The 15,676-nt window shown below is 45.6% G+C and overlaps 3 protein-coding genes across 6 annotated transcripts; 2 read left to right on the top strand and 1 right to left on the bottom strand.

Moving 5' to 3' along the window:
- Window positions 1-118: 118 nt before the first annotated feature.
- On the bottom strand, window positions 119-3,313 carry gan (gigaxonin). Of its 2 annotated transcripts, XM_031868057.1 has the most exons (7): window positions 3,046-3,312; window positions 2,715-2,901; window positions 2,109-2,306; window positions 1,853-1,967; window positions 1,395-1,745; window positions 621-689; window positions 119-441 (listed from the first exon to the last, which is right to left on the bottom strand). In XM_031868057.1, exons 3-7 carry the CDS (start codon window positions 2,291-2,293, stop codon window positions 286-288), a joined length of 876 nt encoding a protein of 291 aa, XP_031723917.1. In that variant the 5' UTR covers window positions 2,294-2,306; window positions 2,715-2,901; window positions 3,046-3,312; the 3' UTR covers window positions 119-285. The 2 variants fall into 2 exon arrangements, with proteins under 2 accessions (XP_031723917.1, XP_031723918.1); XM_031868058.1 differs by lacking the exon at window positions 2,715-2,901 and having other exon boundaries at window positions 3,046-3,313.
- acd (ACD shelterin complex subunit and telomerase recruitment factor) lies at window positions 3,056-7,182 on the top strand. 3 transcript variants are annotated; one of them, XM_031868054.1, is made up of 2 exons: window positions 3,056-3,141; window positions 3,883-7,182. In XM_031868054.1, exon 2 carries the CDS (start codon window positions 3,978-3,980, stop codon window positions 5,703-5,705), a length of 1,728 nt encoding a protein of 575 aa, XP_031723914.1. In that variant the 5' UTR covers window positions 3,056-3,141; window positions 3,883-3,977; the 3' UTR covers window positions 5,706-7,182. The 3 variants fall into 3 exon arrangements, with proteins under 3 accessions (XP_031723914.1, XP_031723916.1, XP_031723913.1); XM_031868056.1 differs by having other exon boundaries at window positions 3,092-3,335; XM_031868053.1 differs by having other exon boundaries at window positions 3,092-3,653.
- A 4,888-nt stretch (window positions 7,183-12,070) lies between these two features.
- foxl1 (forkhead box L1) lies at window positions 12,071-13,850 on the top strand. Its single transcript, XM_031868066.1, has one exon. The coding sequence runs from the start codon at window positions 12,182-12,184 to the stop codon at window positions 13,340-13,342; it is 1,161 nt and encodes a 386-aa protein (XP_031723926.1). The 5' UTR covers window positions 12,071-12,181; the 3' UTR covers window positions 13,343-13,850.
- The last annotated feature ends 1,826 nt before the right edge of the window (window positions 13,851-15,676 follow it).

The raw sequence follows: 15,676 nt of genomic DNA, 5'->3' as shown, positions 1-15,676 counted from the left end.
TCTATATATATATATAGATAGATATATATATATCTATATCTATATATAGATATATATCTATATATATAGATATATATCTATATATATAGATATATATAGATATATATATCTTGTGTGAATGAATACTTATTAAAGTAAGAACTTTTGTGCAAAATAATCAGATCTTCTAAAAATGTCAGTTAGTATACTATTATCAATTAGGACAATGTTATGATGTATTGTGATATCTCCAGACATGCTTCCATTGAGAGATGATAAATGACGCTGAAACATAAAGGCGGTGACTCACTTGCGATCCTCCCCTCCGGCGACGACGATACACTCCGAGTAACCTCGGGGTTTGAAGGCGGCGAGCATGGCCTCGCCCTGCAGCGCGCCGCCAGCCACCACCTGCTGGCAGTACTCTCTGATCACCTCCCTCATCAGCGGCTCCCCCATGGCCTGATGGGATACCATGCAGCACACAACTACTGAGTTAGCCCAGGAGAGTTTGGCCTCAGAAGAGGCCTATGCAACGTGAAGCACTTGGCTAGACGTTCACTTCACCACAAGTTGTTGCGCTGTGGATCAGACTATGAAGCATACATTGTAATCTGGACGGCACTTCACAGCTCCCCTACCTGCTCCCTCAGGTAGCTCACGTCCAGGCCCTGCAGCCATACTGCAGACATCACCTCCGTCATGTGGACCTGCAAATACAGATGCAAGACTGGAGGACTCCCTTTTTTTGGCTTATGGAACAAACAAAGCTTGCAGCACTTGAAGCCAAATAAACGGTCTGGAAACATAACACTGACATATCACCATCTTATAAAAAGTTACTATAGTGAAAAAGTTGCCTATTTCCACATCTGGCAGACACACATTAGCATTCATATGCAAAAGTACAATATTGATTCTGCTACATGTTCAGGCATTAAACAATAAGCTGAAAGACACTCAAATGAAACTGCTAAATTGGCAATAATTCTCTGTGGGTTTGACATTTCGAGCGGAGCCTATTATGTCCCCCGCAGTCCATTAATATGAAAACCTTGATTAGAGCAGCTTGAACAATGCAATACGGTTTTGCCGTAAGGCATGCCGTGTTAGTTCAGAGGGAAGCTATAACGTGTTCCTCTAGTGTTTACTTATCGTCCCAGCAGCAATTGGTTTACATTCGTTTTCATTCCTACAAAAATCAATAATTTGACTCTTGATATTTGTAGTGTGTAGTGTGACCGATCATTGTGGACGATAACTCAAGACCGATCTCTTGCCACTGTTTCATTAGCAGCTTAAGTGCAGCTGGATGTTCATACAGCGCAGGATGAATATTCTAAACAGTAATATTCTAATGCGTTGAACATAACCTGTCTTATCTTCACACTGAACCTGAGGTAAGCATCACCCACCTTGCGCTCCACCGGGTCATGTGCGTACCACCGCACCACAGCCTCCAGCACGTGCTTCTCGTTGCCCACGTTCAGCTTCTCCATGGCCAGCAGTTCGCAGAGCCGGCTCGGGGGCAACTCCCTGAACTCCTCGGTGCGCGCCACGTCGCCGAAGTGCGTCTGCAGGAACTCGGTGGCGGCATAGTGGACGTGGTGAAGGCAGTAGTGCAGAGAGAAGAGGCGGATGCCGATGCAGTTCTCTGCGGCGATGCAGCTCTCTAAGAACTGGCAGCACAGGTTCTTGAGGTCGGTCATGAGGAGCATGTCGGACGCCTGCACCATGTCCTGGATGGTCTCCTCGCTCAAAGTGATCTGTGTGTGAAGGACGGGCCAAATGGATATCCACAACAACATATAAAGGAGAGGCGGCACACATTTACTTAAAAGCACAAGGATGTCACTAAAGCCTCCATGCTTACGTCACCGCTGAAGATGTAGTCCAGGATCTGCTTCATGATGGCCATGGAGACCCCCTGCAGCTCGATTCTGTATGTAGACCCATCTTCCTTTGGGGGATTGTAGTTCAGCTTGGTCCTAACAGGGAACCATCACCACAACTGAATATGGATGCCCTTCCAACACAGGCATTGTGCCAGTGGACACGCCCATGTTGCTGAGACATGGCAAACATCAGGAGAAGAGCTGTGAGCTGGTATGGTCGCTGGTGGGACTGACCTGACATAAGGGCTGGCAGCGGCCAGGATGTTCTTCTGGACAGCCAGCTCCTCTCCATCCACCACCAGCAGCGCGTCGTGGAAACTTTGCTCTTGCCAGAAGGTGCGAAGGACCCGGAGGAGTTTCTGGGAATGTTGTGGGTCCGAAACCCTGGAACCGCTTTCGCTCGATACAGAATCGGGCATGTCTAGGCTTTCACTGTACACACATGAACATGGGGACACTCTTCAATTCGGCTCTCACAATAGAAACTTGTAAGAAACCGGTCCTTCAGCATTCGCTCCGTAGGCTGTTCCTCTAACTGATGCTGAACAGGCGTGCTGTGTCTGTGGCTAGGCTAGTAACTTAGCACAAGCAGCTCCTATGTCAAAGACGATGCGATGTCGCTGACACATGACGTACAATGAAGCCGTGGAAGAGGTAACTTAGCTAACTTAGTCGTCGTGTGTGGTTAGTCAAATCAACGCACTGTCAAATGGGCTAAAGCTACAAACACACGCACGTAGGCTTGAGCCCCAGCACTGCATATGTGGTGGTCCAAACTTGTTATGTCATGTTTTTTTTTTCCTTTTGACAATTCGAGTTTCGGTTTTTTACGTGACTTACCTTGAAACTACGGAGTGCGCTTCTCTCTTTCTATGGGCATAGGCTGCACCTAACCCTCAGCCTCAGCACAACACGAAGCACACTACAACAGAATGTGGCAACTGGACGTGAAAACATGTATCGTGCTGCGTTCAAGGTAAAAGGAAAGATGGAGAATACGACACACCCATTATTTTGGGCTACCCATCTTTCCAAATAAATATAAACGATAAACAAACAGAGTCATACAAGAAGCAGAAAAACAACCGATTAGTTACATAGATTTAAATAAGTTGCGTAAGAAAACACATTGTATGATCACAGCCGTGATGTTGTAGAATTCATGTGGCACCTGAATGCAGCATCAGCGAGACAAGGCGCGTGCGGATAAACAACGTCCCAATACTTCAATGGCAACCTTCGTACCAACGGAATTGCGGATCAATTGGTGATGCAACAGACATTACATACATTATATGAATATATTTTTAGGAATTTGTTTTAAACTAACACAAATAAAAACCTCTCGCTGAGTCGCTGTCTAGATTTCGAAATGTCTCAACCAAGTTAGAAGAAAAACCAAAACCAACCCACACTGCCAGCACAAAGCTACCGAGAATAACGCTACCACCAGTATTTCCGGTGTGAATAAAACATTTTAAACCAACTAGTATAGTGTTAGTACACTTTTTATTAGTGTAAATTAGCACGTGGTGATGAATTAGAACATATTCATTTCACTGAGTGTAATAGTGATCGTATTGGTACATACAACAATACATAGAATAAACTCGTCTTCATTCTAGCCACCGCTATCTCTCGCCAACTTGACACAACTCTCGCCGCCATAACTTTGGACAAACGTAGATATTATTATGCTACGCGCAGGATTACTCAAAGGTAATAGCGCTGACTGCTATGGCGCTATGCTAGCTACGAGAGGATCGTGCAACATACAAGGTTCGTTTGTTGTTATTGTGCAACACAGGGTAGCACAACGAAATGCAGTTTGTAGTCCAATCCGCTACGTAAGAAAAACACAACAAAGTAAGAACTACATTATATGGTGGAGGAGGGATGTAGGGGTCACTGCTTCAGGAAAGATCACTGTGATGTCAGTGATTAAGCTCTAACTTCTTATACATTATATTTAATAACGGCTCATAGATGTTGTGTCTCTTGTCTCCAGCTCTCGTGGTGATGTTGTGATGGAGGAACCAATGAGCATCGTAAACGTTTGCCCGACGGAACATAACTGGAGACTCGCAGTTTGAAGGTACCAGCATGCCTGGACCCGCTCAGAGCAGACTGTCTCCGTGGATAGAGAGTCTGATCCTGAGCTATGGCAGTCAGGAGGAGAGCGGCAGCGGGCGGCTGAAGGCCCATGTCATCGGGGTGGGTCACATGTCTCAGTCCCAGGCTCTTGGCTCTGAGGGCCCCACGGGGCTCCTCTTCCTGTCAGACGGACTGCTCCAGATCCCTGCCATCCTCACTGCGTCAGCCTGGGAGCACCTTCAGGAGCAGGAGGACCGCGAGTGTTTCACCAGCCTGGTCAACACTACGGTGTGCATCCGGGACTACCGGCTGCAGTTCCACATGGCCCTGGAACAGACCAGAAGCAGATTCGTCTTATCAGTCGGGGAGCTGGCCACGACCTCGGCCGGGCCGGTTAAAGCCGGCACTCCTTGCAGCACGACGCTGCCCTCCATCAGGATGAAGATCTGCAAGACGTGGAGGGCCCTGCTGGGTCAGGAGACGCAGGACTCCCAGTGTGGGTTAGATCTGTCGGAGCTGCTGGGAGAGTGGCAGCACGACTGCCTGCAGGCCGTGCTGGAGGACGTCAGGGAGAAGCTGACGGCAGCGAGCCCACGGCCCTCCACCTCTACTTGCGACCCGTCGGCGACCCACACTGACACATTCGCCGCCACAAGCTGGAGTGTCGACAGGGTCAGATATAAGGGAGTGAAAGGTTTCAGTGTCCCCATGAAGTGTCTTCTCATCGCGGAGGAAGACGCTCAGCAGATGCAAACGCCTCCGATTGTCGGAAGCAGGACAGCGAGTGGACTTTCTGAGGACAGAGAGAGAGACTCGCCTCCACCTTCAGAGACCACGCCGCCTTCTGTTGACGACGCAGAAGTTGTAGAGAGCGATCAAGGTGGCAATCAGACTTCGCCGTGTCCCGTGGAGGACAGCATGCAACAAGAGGACGCTGTCTCTTTGATCGATGTCGACAGCCAGCTTTTATCCAACTACTGGGACAAGTTTCCTCCACCATTGGTCACTTCATCCTGTGATGCGTCTCCGACACAGAGCCCATCGCTGCACCAGCCCGCTGCTCCAGACTTCAGGTCTGATCCCTCTGTGATCTCAACCAGCATGCAGCTTCCTGTCCACAGCTCCAAGGACTCCCAGCAGACATTAGAGCACAGCAACCCCCCGCCGTACCAGCAGCTCCAACACGCAGCCGCCACGGCTGCTTCTTCCACTTCTGTGAGTCCACCAGAGCCCTTCACCAGACCGTCAGACCCGTTCCCTGCCTTAGACGAACGCCACACCGACACAGATCAACCAACTCTTCCGGCTGTGGACCGAGAAAGCCAGATTTTGGAAAAAGACGCGGAGGAGGCCGTTGAGAGGAAATCAAGAAAGAGAAAGAGAAGTGAGTCGACACCAGAAGCGACGACCACCTCAGGGGAGGAGGAAGCTCAGATCAGCGGCATCCCTCCGTCCTGGCTCTTTGACACTCAGGCGGGCTCCGGGGCCGACGAGAGCAGCAGTCAGGGTGAACCTGCAGGACCCGTCTCCAGAAAGACACCCACCGTTCACAGCGACGGCCGGCGCTTCTCCTACTCTTACCAGCTGTCGGGACAGAACCTGCAGGACTTCAGTGGGTTCACCGTGGCAGAGTCCGTAGTGCACTGGGCCGTGGGATATCTGGTTGTTCCGAAGCAGACGGAGGATCCAGTGACCTGCGATCAGACCTTGCTTTATGTTCAAGATGTTGAAGGTTAAAGTGATCTGTTACAGTCTCCTCGTAGTGTCCACTCATGCTAATGTTAACGTATAAAGATATTGGTACATGTTCACTGGGAAACGTTTGAAGCTCGTCCAGCGTAAATAAAAGAAGCAGAAAAGTTCTTTGCTGTCTTAATTCAACTAGAACAGTGAAATACTCTGAACTCAAGGACCACTCACCAGCTTTCTGTTGGTGCTTTCAGCAGAAAACTAGAAATATTCGTGGAAAGGTTGATGATCTGTTCACTGAACTTGACAGAAAATATTAAAGTTGCATTAATCATTTTTGGCAGCATGTTGGGTTTAACATCAAACAGCCTTTTGGCGCAGTAGGGCCTTATTTAGTCCATATGGTGGGAGTAATAGTTGCCTGTTTACAAACAAGCTTCATCATTATTTCATATTATTATACTTGTATGAAAGCACACAGCTTCCATCGTGTACTGGAACTAATCAGAGATCGTTTAGAGGCGTGGCCTCAGGTCACATGACTTGGACTCGAGTCACAAATGTGAAGTCTTTAGACTCAACTTGACAAAATCAAAGAAGATTTGCAACTTCAACACCAATGACTCGTGACTTCACTTGAACTTGAGCCTTTTGACTTGAAACACTTGATACCTTGATTTTAAAAAGTGTGTCGCAGACATTAACGACATTGAACTACGCAGATTTGTTCTTGTTGTCAAGTTCAGTACCAGTTCTAATAAATATATGTGTTTTAACAAAACAATATGAGACTTGAAGAACAGCGACTTGGTCACACCTCTGGTTATAACTCTTGCAATGCATGCTGGGAGTATGCCAATGTGTTAAGCAAGAATGTAGTGAACAACATTCATTTATTCAACTTATTATTTCAAGTTGCGAGACTCTTTCAGAAGAAAAGTCCGGATTAAAAGTTCTGAAACGATTCTTCTGATATGGTTTTTAAGAATTTCAGGTTATGGTGATTATTTTATTTCATGAAATTATTGATGCAAAGAAATGAGTGGATTTGACCAAATCATACAGGAGTATGATGCTGTACCTAACATACAGTATAGTATGTCTATGCAGCACCACCTGTGAGAGTGAAGCACTTCTCTGTTTGTCCAGTAGATGTCACTAAACACCTCATATTGAACTGTGATCACCAATGAGATGGAGTTTATCTGCAAACATGTGAAAACTGCCTGTGAACACCTTAATGGACACGACAATGAATATAATACAGAGGATTAAAGTCAGCCTTTAGCTAACACGCATACACACAGTGGCTGTGGTAGTAAGTAACACTACAGTGCTGCTTATTGTGACACCATCACAGAATACCAGGATGGAGAAGTTGTTGTTAAGCAGTCTGAGGGTGTGATCGAGGATCAGCGATTCTTTAACTTCACAATCATCTGCTGATGGGGACTCGGCGCTCACCTTAAATGTGTACGAGCATGATATTCATTTATCAGACGCTTTTATCCAGATTCTATCACATTTCTGAACCGTGGGCACAGCGGGAGCAAGCTTTGGGTTAAGGACACATCGACAGCCGGGGAGCGAGCCACCGATGCTCTGATTGAAGGATGGCCCTGCTCTCCACTTAGCCACAGTCGCCCAGACATCAACTAGTTTAGAAGCAACTTACACAAGTGTGATGTGGAAACACTACGCTCTGTCAGCACTGTGCCGTTGTTTGAACTGTTAGCGGTGTTAGCACAGTTAGCTGTTTATTTCAATGAGCGACTGGCTAAGTGGAGAGCAGGGCCGTCCTTCGATCCCCGGCTCTGGCTCCGCTAGTCGCATGTCGATGTGTCCTTGAGCAAGACACTTAACCCCTAAAGTGCTCCGTAGCTGAGCCTACGGTGTGATAGATTCTGAACTGTAAGTCTGCTGAATGACTGTGATGTGATGTTATTTACTCAAAACCAAACATTTTCTGAATTATGTGAGATTATTTCTCTCACTGATCATGTGATGTTAATCATGATGTACACAAGTGAGCTCTGTTAGTCGTATGGTGAATTAATGCTCTTGAATGTTGGACACAATGTTGTTATCTCACCTTAGTTTATGTGTCTTAAAGGGGACATCTCATGAACAACTCACTTCCTCAGTGCTTGTGCACACAGGTGTGTATCTGGGGTGTCTACCGACCCACACACTGTGTTTCTAGATCATCTAGAACTCCCATTCCTTAAAGAGAGTTAAAAGTGGAGACGTCACACGTCATCTCACCAGGTACAACACATTCACAGTATGATCTGGTCTGCACTTGGCAAAAGGTTCACTAGCTGGCGCACAAGTCAGGCCCAGTGCAACCAAAGAGCAGCGGATCAGACACCATTATCTCTATTCGTAACCCTCCACCCTCGCAGCTCCAGTGACACTGAGCCGTACCCCGTATCTCCAGACCGTGTCCCAGCCTTCATTCAATAGCCTCGGCAGGCTCATTACACCGCCCACGGCTGAGAACTACCTTTGCAAAGGTGCATCATATTTATCTGGTAAGCCAATCAGAGCAGAATGGGCTTAAAGAGACAGGAGCTCAAACGGAGCGTTTAAGACAGAGAGCTGATATAGGTATATTCAGACAGACAGTATGAACATTAAAGCATGTAAACATGCTCTAGTAGCAACCCAAAGTACACGTATGAACCTGAAGATGAGCACGATATGTCTCCTTTAACGGCCATAGCATTGGTCTGTAGCGTGCGGCTGATAGAGAAACGCTCTCGCATCAGTTCAATTCTAAAATGGGTCTCAAGCGATAACGATGGAAAGATCTTTCCAGCAGCTGCCCTTTGAAAATGTCAAATCCTGCTGGCTGTGGCCTGCACGCGTCTGATACTTGCATGATAGTTTAGTTTTATTTGCTAATGAATCACCGTCTGCTGAGAGACAAACAGAGAAAAGACCAAACTTCTGAGTTCATCCACTGAAAGCTCCGAACCCTTAATGTAAGCAGGGGCCAGCTGTGCACACTTGTAAAGTTGTTATAATCCTCCTTTGACCTATAAACAGGAAAATACATAATATAAAGCATCATGCTCACATCTACAAACAATACTGTCCATGTTGTCCTTGTAAGGCGATACGGTCCAAAGAGTGACTGCAGCTTCTCAACGGGCAGTTAAAACACTTTTAGTTCAACGTTGATGTAAATACAACATGCAACTTCATCCGATGAGCAGAGTCATTTAGATATGACAGTGTTTTCTATGTGTGATGTAATGTGTGTGTGTGTGTGTGTGTGTTATAATGGAGAGCAAAAATCAAGCACAACTTGTCAGGACTTTATTTGGAATCCGTGAACATTTTGAATCAGATGACCATCCCCACCATCTTGTAGAACCAGAACCAGAGATTATCCAGGAACCGGAAGCCGACAGGGACCGCCCATTCACAAGCCAAATCGGAAAGGAAAGATTTTAAAATATGGAGCAGGTCTGCTGAGTCTGAAATACTAAGAAAACAGTTATCTTCATTAGACACATCAATCAACCTAAAAGCCTGTGAAATATCACCTGCACCCAGATGCACCTGTGAAAACCCCTGTAACCAATCAGATCCCTTAGAAATCAGGATTCAGGTTTGCTTCATGGTATTATGTTACAGAATGATACAGTTAATATCTCATGACACCTTCAGTCTGATACTGTTGTGAGTAGATGAGGATTGAGGTGAAACACGTTGCTTTTGTGTTCATGGTCTTTATTCACAGCACGCTGCAAAGAATGGAGATAATAGTGTTGTAGGGTTTCAACAAAGAGGCCCTAGTTTCACAGTCAGTGTTTCAGCAACAGATTTAATCATCACATGGTCCTTTTGATTTATCTTGACAACCTTCAGGTTTGGATAATAATTCTCAGAGAGAATAGACACATTGTGAGCCTCTACTGTACAGCCGTGGCCAAAAGTTTTGAGAATGACACAAATATAAATTATCACAAAGTCTGCTGCCTCGGTTTTTATGATGGCAATTTGCATATACTCCAGAATGTTAAGGATATTGCTGCTAGTAAGATTGCACCTAAATCAACCATTTATCGGATCATCAAGAACTTCAAGGAGAGAGGTTCAGTTGTTGGGAAGAAGGCTTCAGGGCGCCCAACAAGTCCAGCTAACTCCAGGACGTCTCCTAAAGCTGATTTAGCTGCGGCATCGGGGCACCACCGGTGCAGAGCTTGCTCAGGAATGGCAGCAGGCAGGTGTGAGTGCATCTGCACGCACAGTGAGACGAAGAATTTTGGAGGATGGCCTGGTGTCAAGAAGAGCAGCAAAGAAGCCACTTCTCTCCAGGAACAACATCAGGGACAGACTGATGTTCTGCAGAAGGTACAGGGATAGGACTGCTGAGGACTGGGGTCAAGTCATTTTCTCTGATGAATCTCCTTTCCGATTGTTTGGGGCATCCGGAAAAAAGCTTGTCCGGAGAAGAAAAGGTGAGCGCTACCATCAGTCCTGTGTCATGCCAACAGTAAAGCACCCTGAGACCATTCATCATGTGTGGGGTTGCTTCTCAGCCAAGGGAGTGGGCTCACTCACAATGTAGCCTCAGAACACAGCCATGAATAAAGAAAGGTACCAAACATCCTCCGAGAGCAACTTCTCCCTACCATCCAAGAACAGTTTGGTGACGAACAATGACTTTTCCAGCATGATGGAGCACCTTGCCATAAGGCAAAAGTGATAACTAAAACAAAACATTGACATTTTTGGTCCATGGCCAGGAAACACCCCAGACCTTAATCCCATGGAGAACTTGTGGTCAATCCTCAAGAGGCGGGTGGACAAACAAAAACCCACAAATTCTGACAAACTCCAAGCATTGATTATGCAAGAATGGGCTGCTGTCGGTCAGGATGTGGTCCAGAAGTGAATTGACAGCATGCCAGGGCAAATTGCAGAGGCCTTGAAAAAAAAGGGTCAACTCTGCAAATATTGACTCTTTGCATAAACTTAATATAATTGTCAATAAAAGCCTTTGACACTTATGAAATGCTTGTAATTATACTTCAGTAACCATAGTATCAGACAAAAAGATCTAAAAACACTGAAGCAGCAAACTTTGTGAAACCAATACTTGTGTCATTCTCAGAACCTTTGTCCGGCTGTAAAAGCATGAAAACAAGATGCATCCAGAACCGCCGACTACACAAATATTCGTGCTTCTACTTTACATGTGTGCTGTTCTGTCCGCTCAGTGTTCTGTCATCGTGATGTTTTCATTGTGACCTACAGACCTGCAGATGAATATGTTTAATATTGCAGGACACAAATGATCACAAATAAAGCAAGAAGATACGGAGGATGCTATGAATATTTAAATACAGAAAATGCACTAAAATGAATATAAACGGATGGTTTCTTGTGTCATCATAATACACAAAATAAATGAGCTTGTTTCTTTTGTATATTTTGTATTTGAGCCAGGTGGGAACTGAAGAGATTTAATATAATAAGAGTTCAGTTCTACCAGTTTTACAAAAATAAATTGTATTAAAAGGGCCGCTCACTTTGTTGTTGTCATCATGAGCAGATAGAGAAATCAATCCGCTAAAGTCATGTCTGAGAATGTGTTTAATAGCTGATGAATATCACTCCTTCAAAGTCAAATTATAGTTTAATATCTATTGCTTAAAATTTGACTGTTTTCAGGAAAATAAATAAATACAACAATCACAATAAAGATGGAGATACAGTTGCTGGAAATATATAACTGATTCTTTGAATACAAATGTGAAAAAAACTAACTTTTTCACAAACTTACTGTTGCATAATTAAACATACATGTCTCATAATAATTCACAACATAAGGACCCTGAGGATGCATGTAAAGCAGCTGCAGGCCTGTAGCAGTGTGATGGTGATAGTATCTGGTCAGTCACCCATCATTGACTGTCCTCAGATCTGCTGTGAGCCTGACACGAGTTAAGAGACATTGTTTGACTTCATTTCCCTTTTATACACTTTGTTTTCACATGAGCGAACCCGCAGCAACTCCCAGAGAGGACCCGGCAATGTTTGCTTGTTCTCTCTGTGTGAGCAACTCTCAGCGTCAGGGGTGGACGTGATATTTCAAACAGCACATCAGTGCGTTTATGTATTGAGTGCCCGGAAATTTTTCCAAATAAACACAGCTTGATTCGACCTGGGTGGGCAGACTTATCAAGCGACTAATTCTATAAACAGATGAGGGAATAACCCGGCACCTCATTGGCTGTTGGACGGAGAGGTGGGGTGGGGTGGGGGGGTGCACGAGGGAGTTTCAGCGCAATGAAATTTTAATTAATGTGGGTGGGCTCAGAACACCACCGACTGTTTATGATGGCCAATTTATTTCCCAGTGCAAAGTCAACATAACACAGCAAACGTACAACAATTATTAACATTTCCAGGGGCCCTCATGAGGCTGGGGAGTCAGTCAGTGGTGGAGAGGAGCTCCGGGAGCAGGCTCAACTTTCCCCGGGACACACTGCAGCTTCCCCGGCGTAATGACTCTCTACCACGGCCGTCTGCCGCCTCTCGGAATGCCGCACTCGGCTCTGAGCCTCTCCGGTACCCCGCTCATCTACCTGTACGGAGGGGACAGCCGAGGGGTCGTGCCCGCCACTTTGAGCTTCGTGCCGGCCCGCGAGGAGCCTCCGCAGAAGCCGCCCTACAGCTACATTGCGCTCATCGCCATGGCCATCAAGAGCGCACCGGAGCAGCGCGCGACGCTCAGCGGAATCTACCAGTTCATCATGGACCGGTTCCCCTTCTATCACGACAACAAGCAGGGCTGGCAGAACTCCATCCGCCACAACCTGTCCCTGAATGACTGCTTCATCAAGGTGCCTAGAGAGAAGGGCCGTCCTGGCAAAGGCAGCTACTGGACGCTGGACACCAAGTGTCTGGACATGTTCGAGAACGGCAACTACCGTCGGAGGAAGAGGAAGGCGAAGAGCCAGCAGGAGGCTCTGGACTCCAAAGTCGGAGGACACAAGCGCTCTAAGGGCCCGGGCCCATCCAGGGACCCTCAATCCGCTCTGAGACATCAGACCGGCTCGGGTGTAGAGGCACCAGCGAGGCAGGGCGCGGAGGCGGTGGAGACACAACCTGACACAAAAGCGGTTCTTGTCGAGTTTAACCACGCGGAGCAGACGCATAATCCTCCCAGACCTAAAGTGTCCTTCAACCAGGGTACGCTTGCGTCCACCGGGAGGAGGCTTGACGCCCCCCAACCTGAGACATGTCCGGTTCCGAGACACGCTCCGCTCTGGATAGACCCTGTGCATGTCCCAGGCGCGTCCCTCCACCGGGAGCCAGAGGAGAGACGGTCAGCGTTCAGCGGAAGAGACAAGGAAAGAGGTCCGCTCTGCGCCGTCAGTTTCAGTTGCGCGGGGAACACTAACTTGGCTGCGCTCGCGCAGGACAGGCCGAAAGGACACGCGCCGAGCAGGGACAAATCAAAAGGTTTTAGCATCGAGAGCATCTTATCGAGGAGCGAAGACGAAATGCGCAGCAGCATCCTCGGGTTGTCTGCGGAGACATGCGCAGAGCGCAGTCCGTCCGTGGTCCTCGGCGCACGGCCGCATCAGTTGTACCAGATGGGATTTCCTCTCTGCCCTTACCTGTCTCTCACCTGCCCCGACAACGTGCTGCATTTTAAATGAGTACAGCTCAGACTTTCATGTATTTCACTCACGGATGGAAGTGTAAACTCTGTAATTAGCTTTGCATGATGAGACAGCTTACTGCTCTTCTGCTCTTTTCAGGATCCCGATCATCCTCATCATCTGCAGCAATGACAAAGAGCAGCAGCGACGCTTTTACATTCTGTTTTACGCATGCGTAATTGTCAGTAGTTATTGTTTGTGGTAATTATTCAAAAACTGTTGCTCCCTACAGTTTATGGCTCAATGCTTGATACAACATGTAAAGTGTATGAGGGTCATGTACACAGTGTGTCTCTTTATGATGAATCAGTGAACGTCATGCTGAGCCTGCAGCCTGCAGCAACTCTGCATATCAATATGAGAACAACGTTAAGTGCTCTGTAATGTAACCAAATGATGTTCCACATTCCACTCTGCTCTGAATGCCATGTGCAAAAATAAAGCTTAGTTTGGTCAGAAAACAACAGAATGATTTATTTAAAACCAAGAATTCAGTTGGAAGATTGTTTGGATGCAATGTCACTGTTTAGTGATTAAAGGTTGTTTTTTTAAACATCCTGTATCTTCTCTTTAGAACTCTGTAAGGCGTATGATGCGTATTGAGGATTGGCAGACTGAGCCTTGTTCAGTGCATAAGATTTATTAAAATATATTATTTATCCAAAGTGCTTGGATAAAGATATCCTGAGTACTTCCTGATATTAATAATATTTGATTTGCCAGCAGTTGTATCAACTTTAAATGAATAGTAAGAAACATTATCAAGGAAACAAAAACAAAGATTACATTAAAAATTCAATTAACTGAACTTCAAAAACTGACGACCCCTGAAGAACATAGGACCAGAAGTGTTGACTCGTGATGAATCCGCTGTGAAGGAGAGTTTACTGTGTTCTGGTCTAAAGACGTGATGAGCAGTTTGATCCGGTCCGCTGAGCTCACATGATGGTTTATGAAGCCGTGGTTTCCTGTCATCACTCAGACAAACAGAGAACTGTTGATGAGCTGAACTGTTGTTCATTGAAATCAGTGATGGATTTTGTGATTTTTATTTTGTGACAACATTCAGATATCACTATTTCTCTTTGTGTTGAACAGACCTCACTATGTTTACATCCTCATATTAGGGTTAATAATGGTGATACATAACAATGCATGACATATTTGTGTGAAGATAAGACAGGATAAAATAAGATTGGCCTTTATTAATCTACAGAGATGCTTTCATGTGTTGCAGCAGCACAAGACAGAAATAGGTACTGATACACAGAGAGGACAATAACATATTATTATGTTATAGAATGAAATAAGAGCTCTATAGAGCTTATATAAGAGAAGAAAGTACACAAGAGGAATGAAAGACAAAGTTACATGTGAGTGACACCTTATACGTTGTCTGTATTAATACAGCAAAATAGAAATATAATATTACCATACGATGTGGTAACACAGGCATTATAACATCATGTATGTGATATATATATATGTTATATATAATACATTATCAGGTTTGACATGATGTCAATCAATTCAACAGTGAACATGTAATCATATCTATCATATATAAATACATCATTCTAATACCATGCTGTTCATGTTGAAGGTGGCAGCTTTGAAATAAGACACAGTTTAACAGTTCTTTAGGATTGTTCATGTAGTCAATTTGAAAAAACATCTTCACTCAAGGTCCACTTATTGGTTCATTGAGGACCTCATGGTGCTCCTCACAGACGGAGGTACCTTGAGCTCTGTCTGTGAGGTATAAGATGAGGTTCACCAGACTGCTGCTCCAGCCTCAACAATCAGTGACGTCGTTCTCATTACATTCACCTGAAACTTGAGAACGAGTGTCTGTGAGCTGTGTGTTGTAGACTGACACCTGCATGAAGTCAGAGCGCTGACAGCATCGATACAAACAAGACGGGCGGCCATGTCTAAAGATAGGCCTGTGGCTTCGACACACGTCGTCTGAAAGAAGCCGGAGCTGCAAATCAGGAATGTTTGTTAAAAATAAATAAACTTCCCCACATTTGAGGGGGGGAACTTGCAATCACAAGCATTTCCTGTGTATAGGATTCTTTCATAAATAAAACCTGATGAAAAGCTCTGAGGAGAGAGAATGGAGGAGAGGAATCAGTTTAACTCAACGCTTTGTCTCTTTGGGATTTTCATATTAACACATAATGCTCCGATGGCTCTTCATCCTCCAGTGATCTGTGAAGTCCTCGAAAAGCAAAGTGGATTAATCTGTGTTGGTTATCTGATGCTCCCTGTAAGTGTTTGATCAGTAAAAGATCCTCGGCAAAAGAAGCTCGGCCCCGAGCTTCGGCG

The sequence above is a fragment of the Anarrhichthys ocellatus genome, unplaced genomic scaffold (genome assembly GCF_004355925.1).
Source record: "Anarrhichthys ocellatus isolate YVR2014 unplaced genomic scaffold, GSC_Weel_1.0 scaffold41, whole genome shotgun sequence".
NCBI classification, from domain to species: Eukaryota; Metazoa; Chordata; class Actinopteri; order Perciformes; family Anarhichadidae; genus Anarrhichthys; species Anarrhichthys ocellatus.
This window is presented reverse-complemented; position numbering and strand designations above follow the sequence as displayed.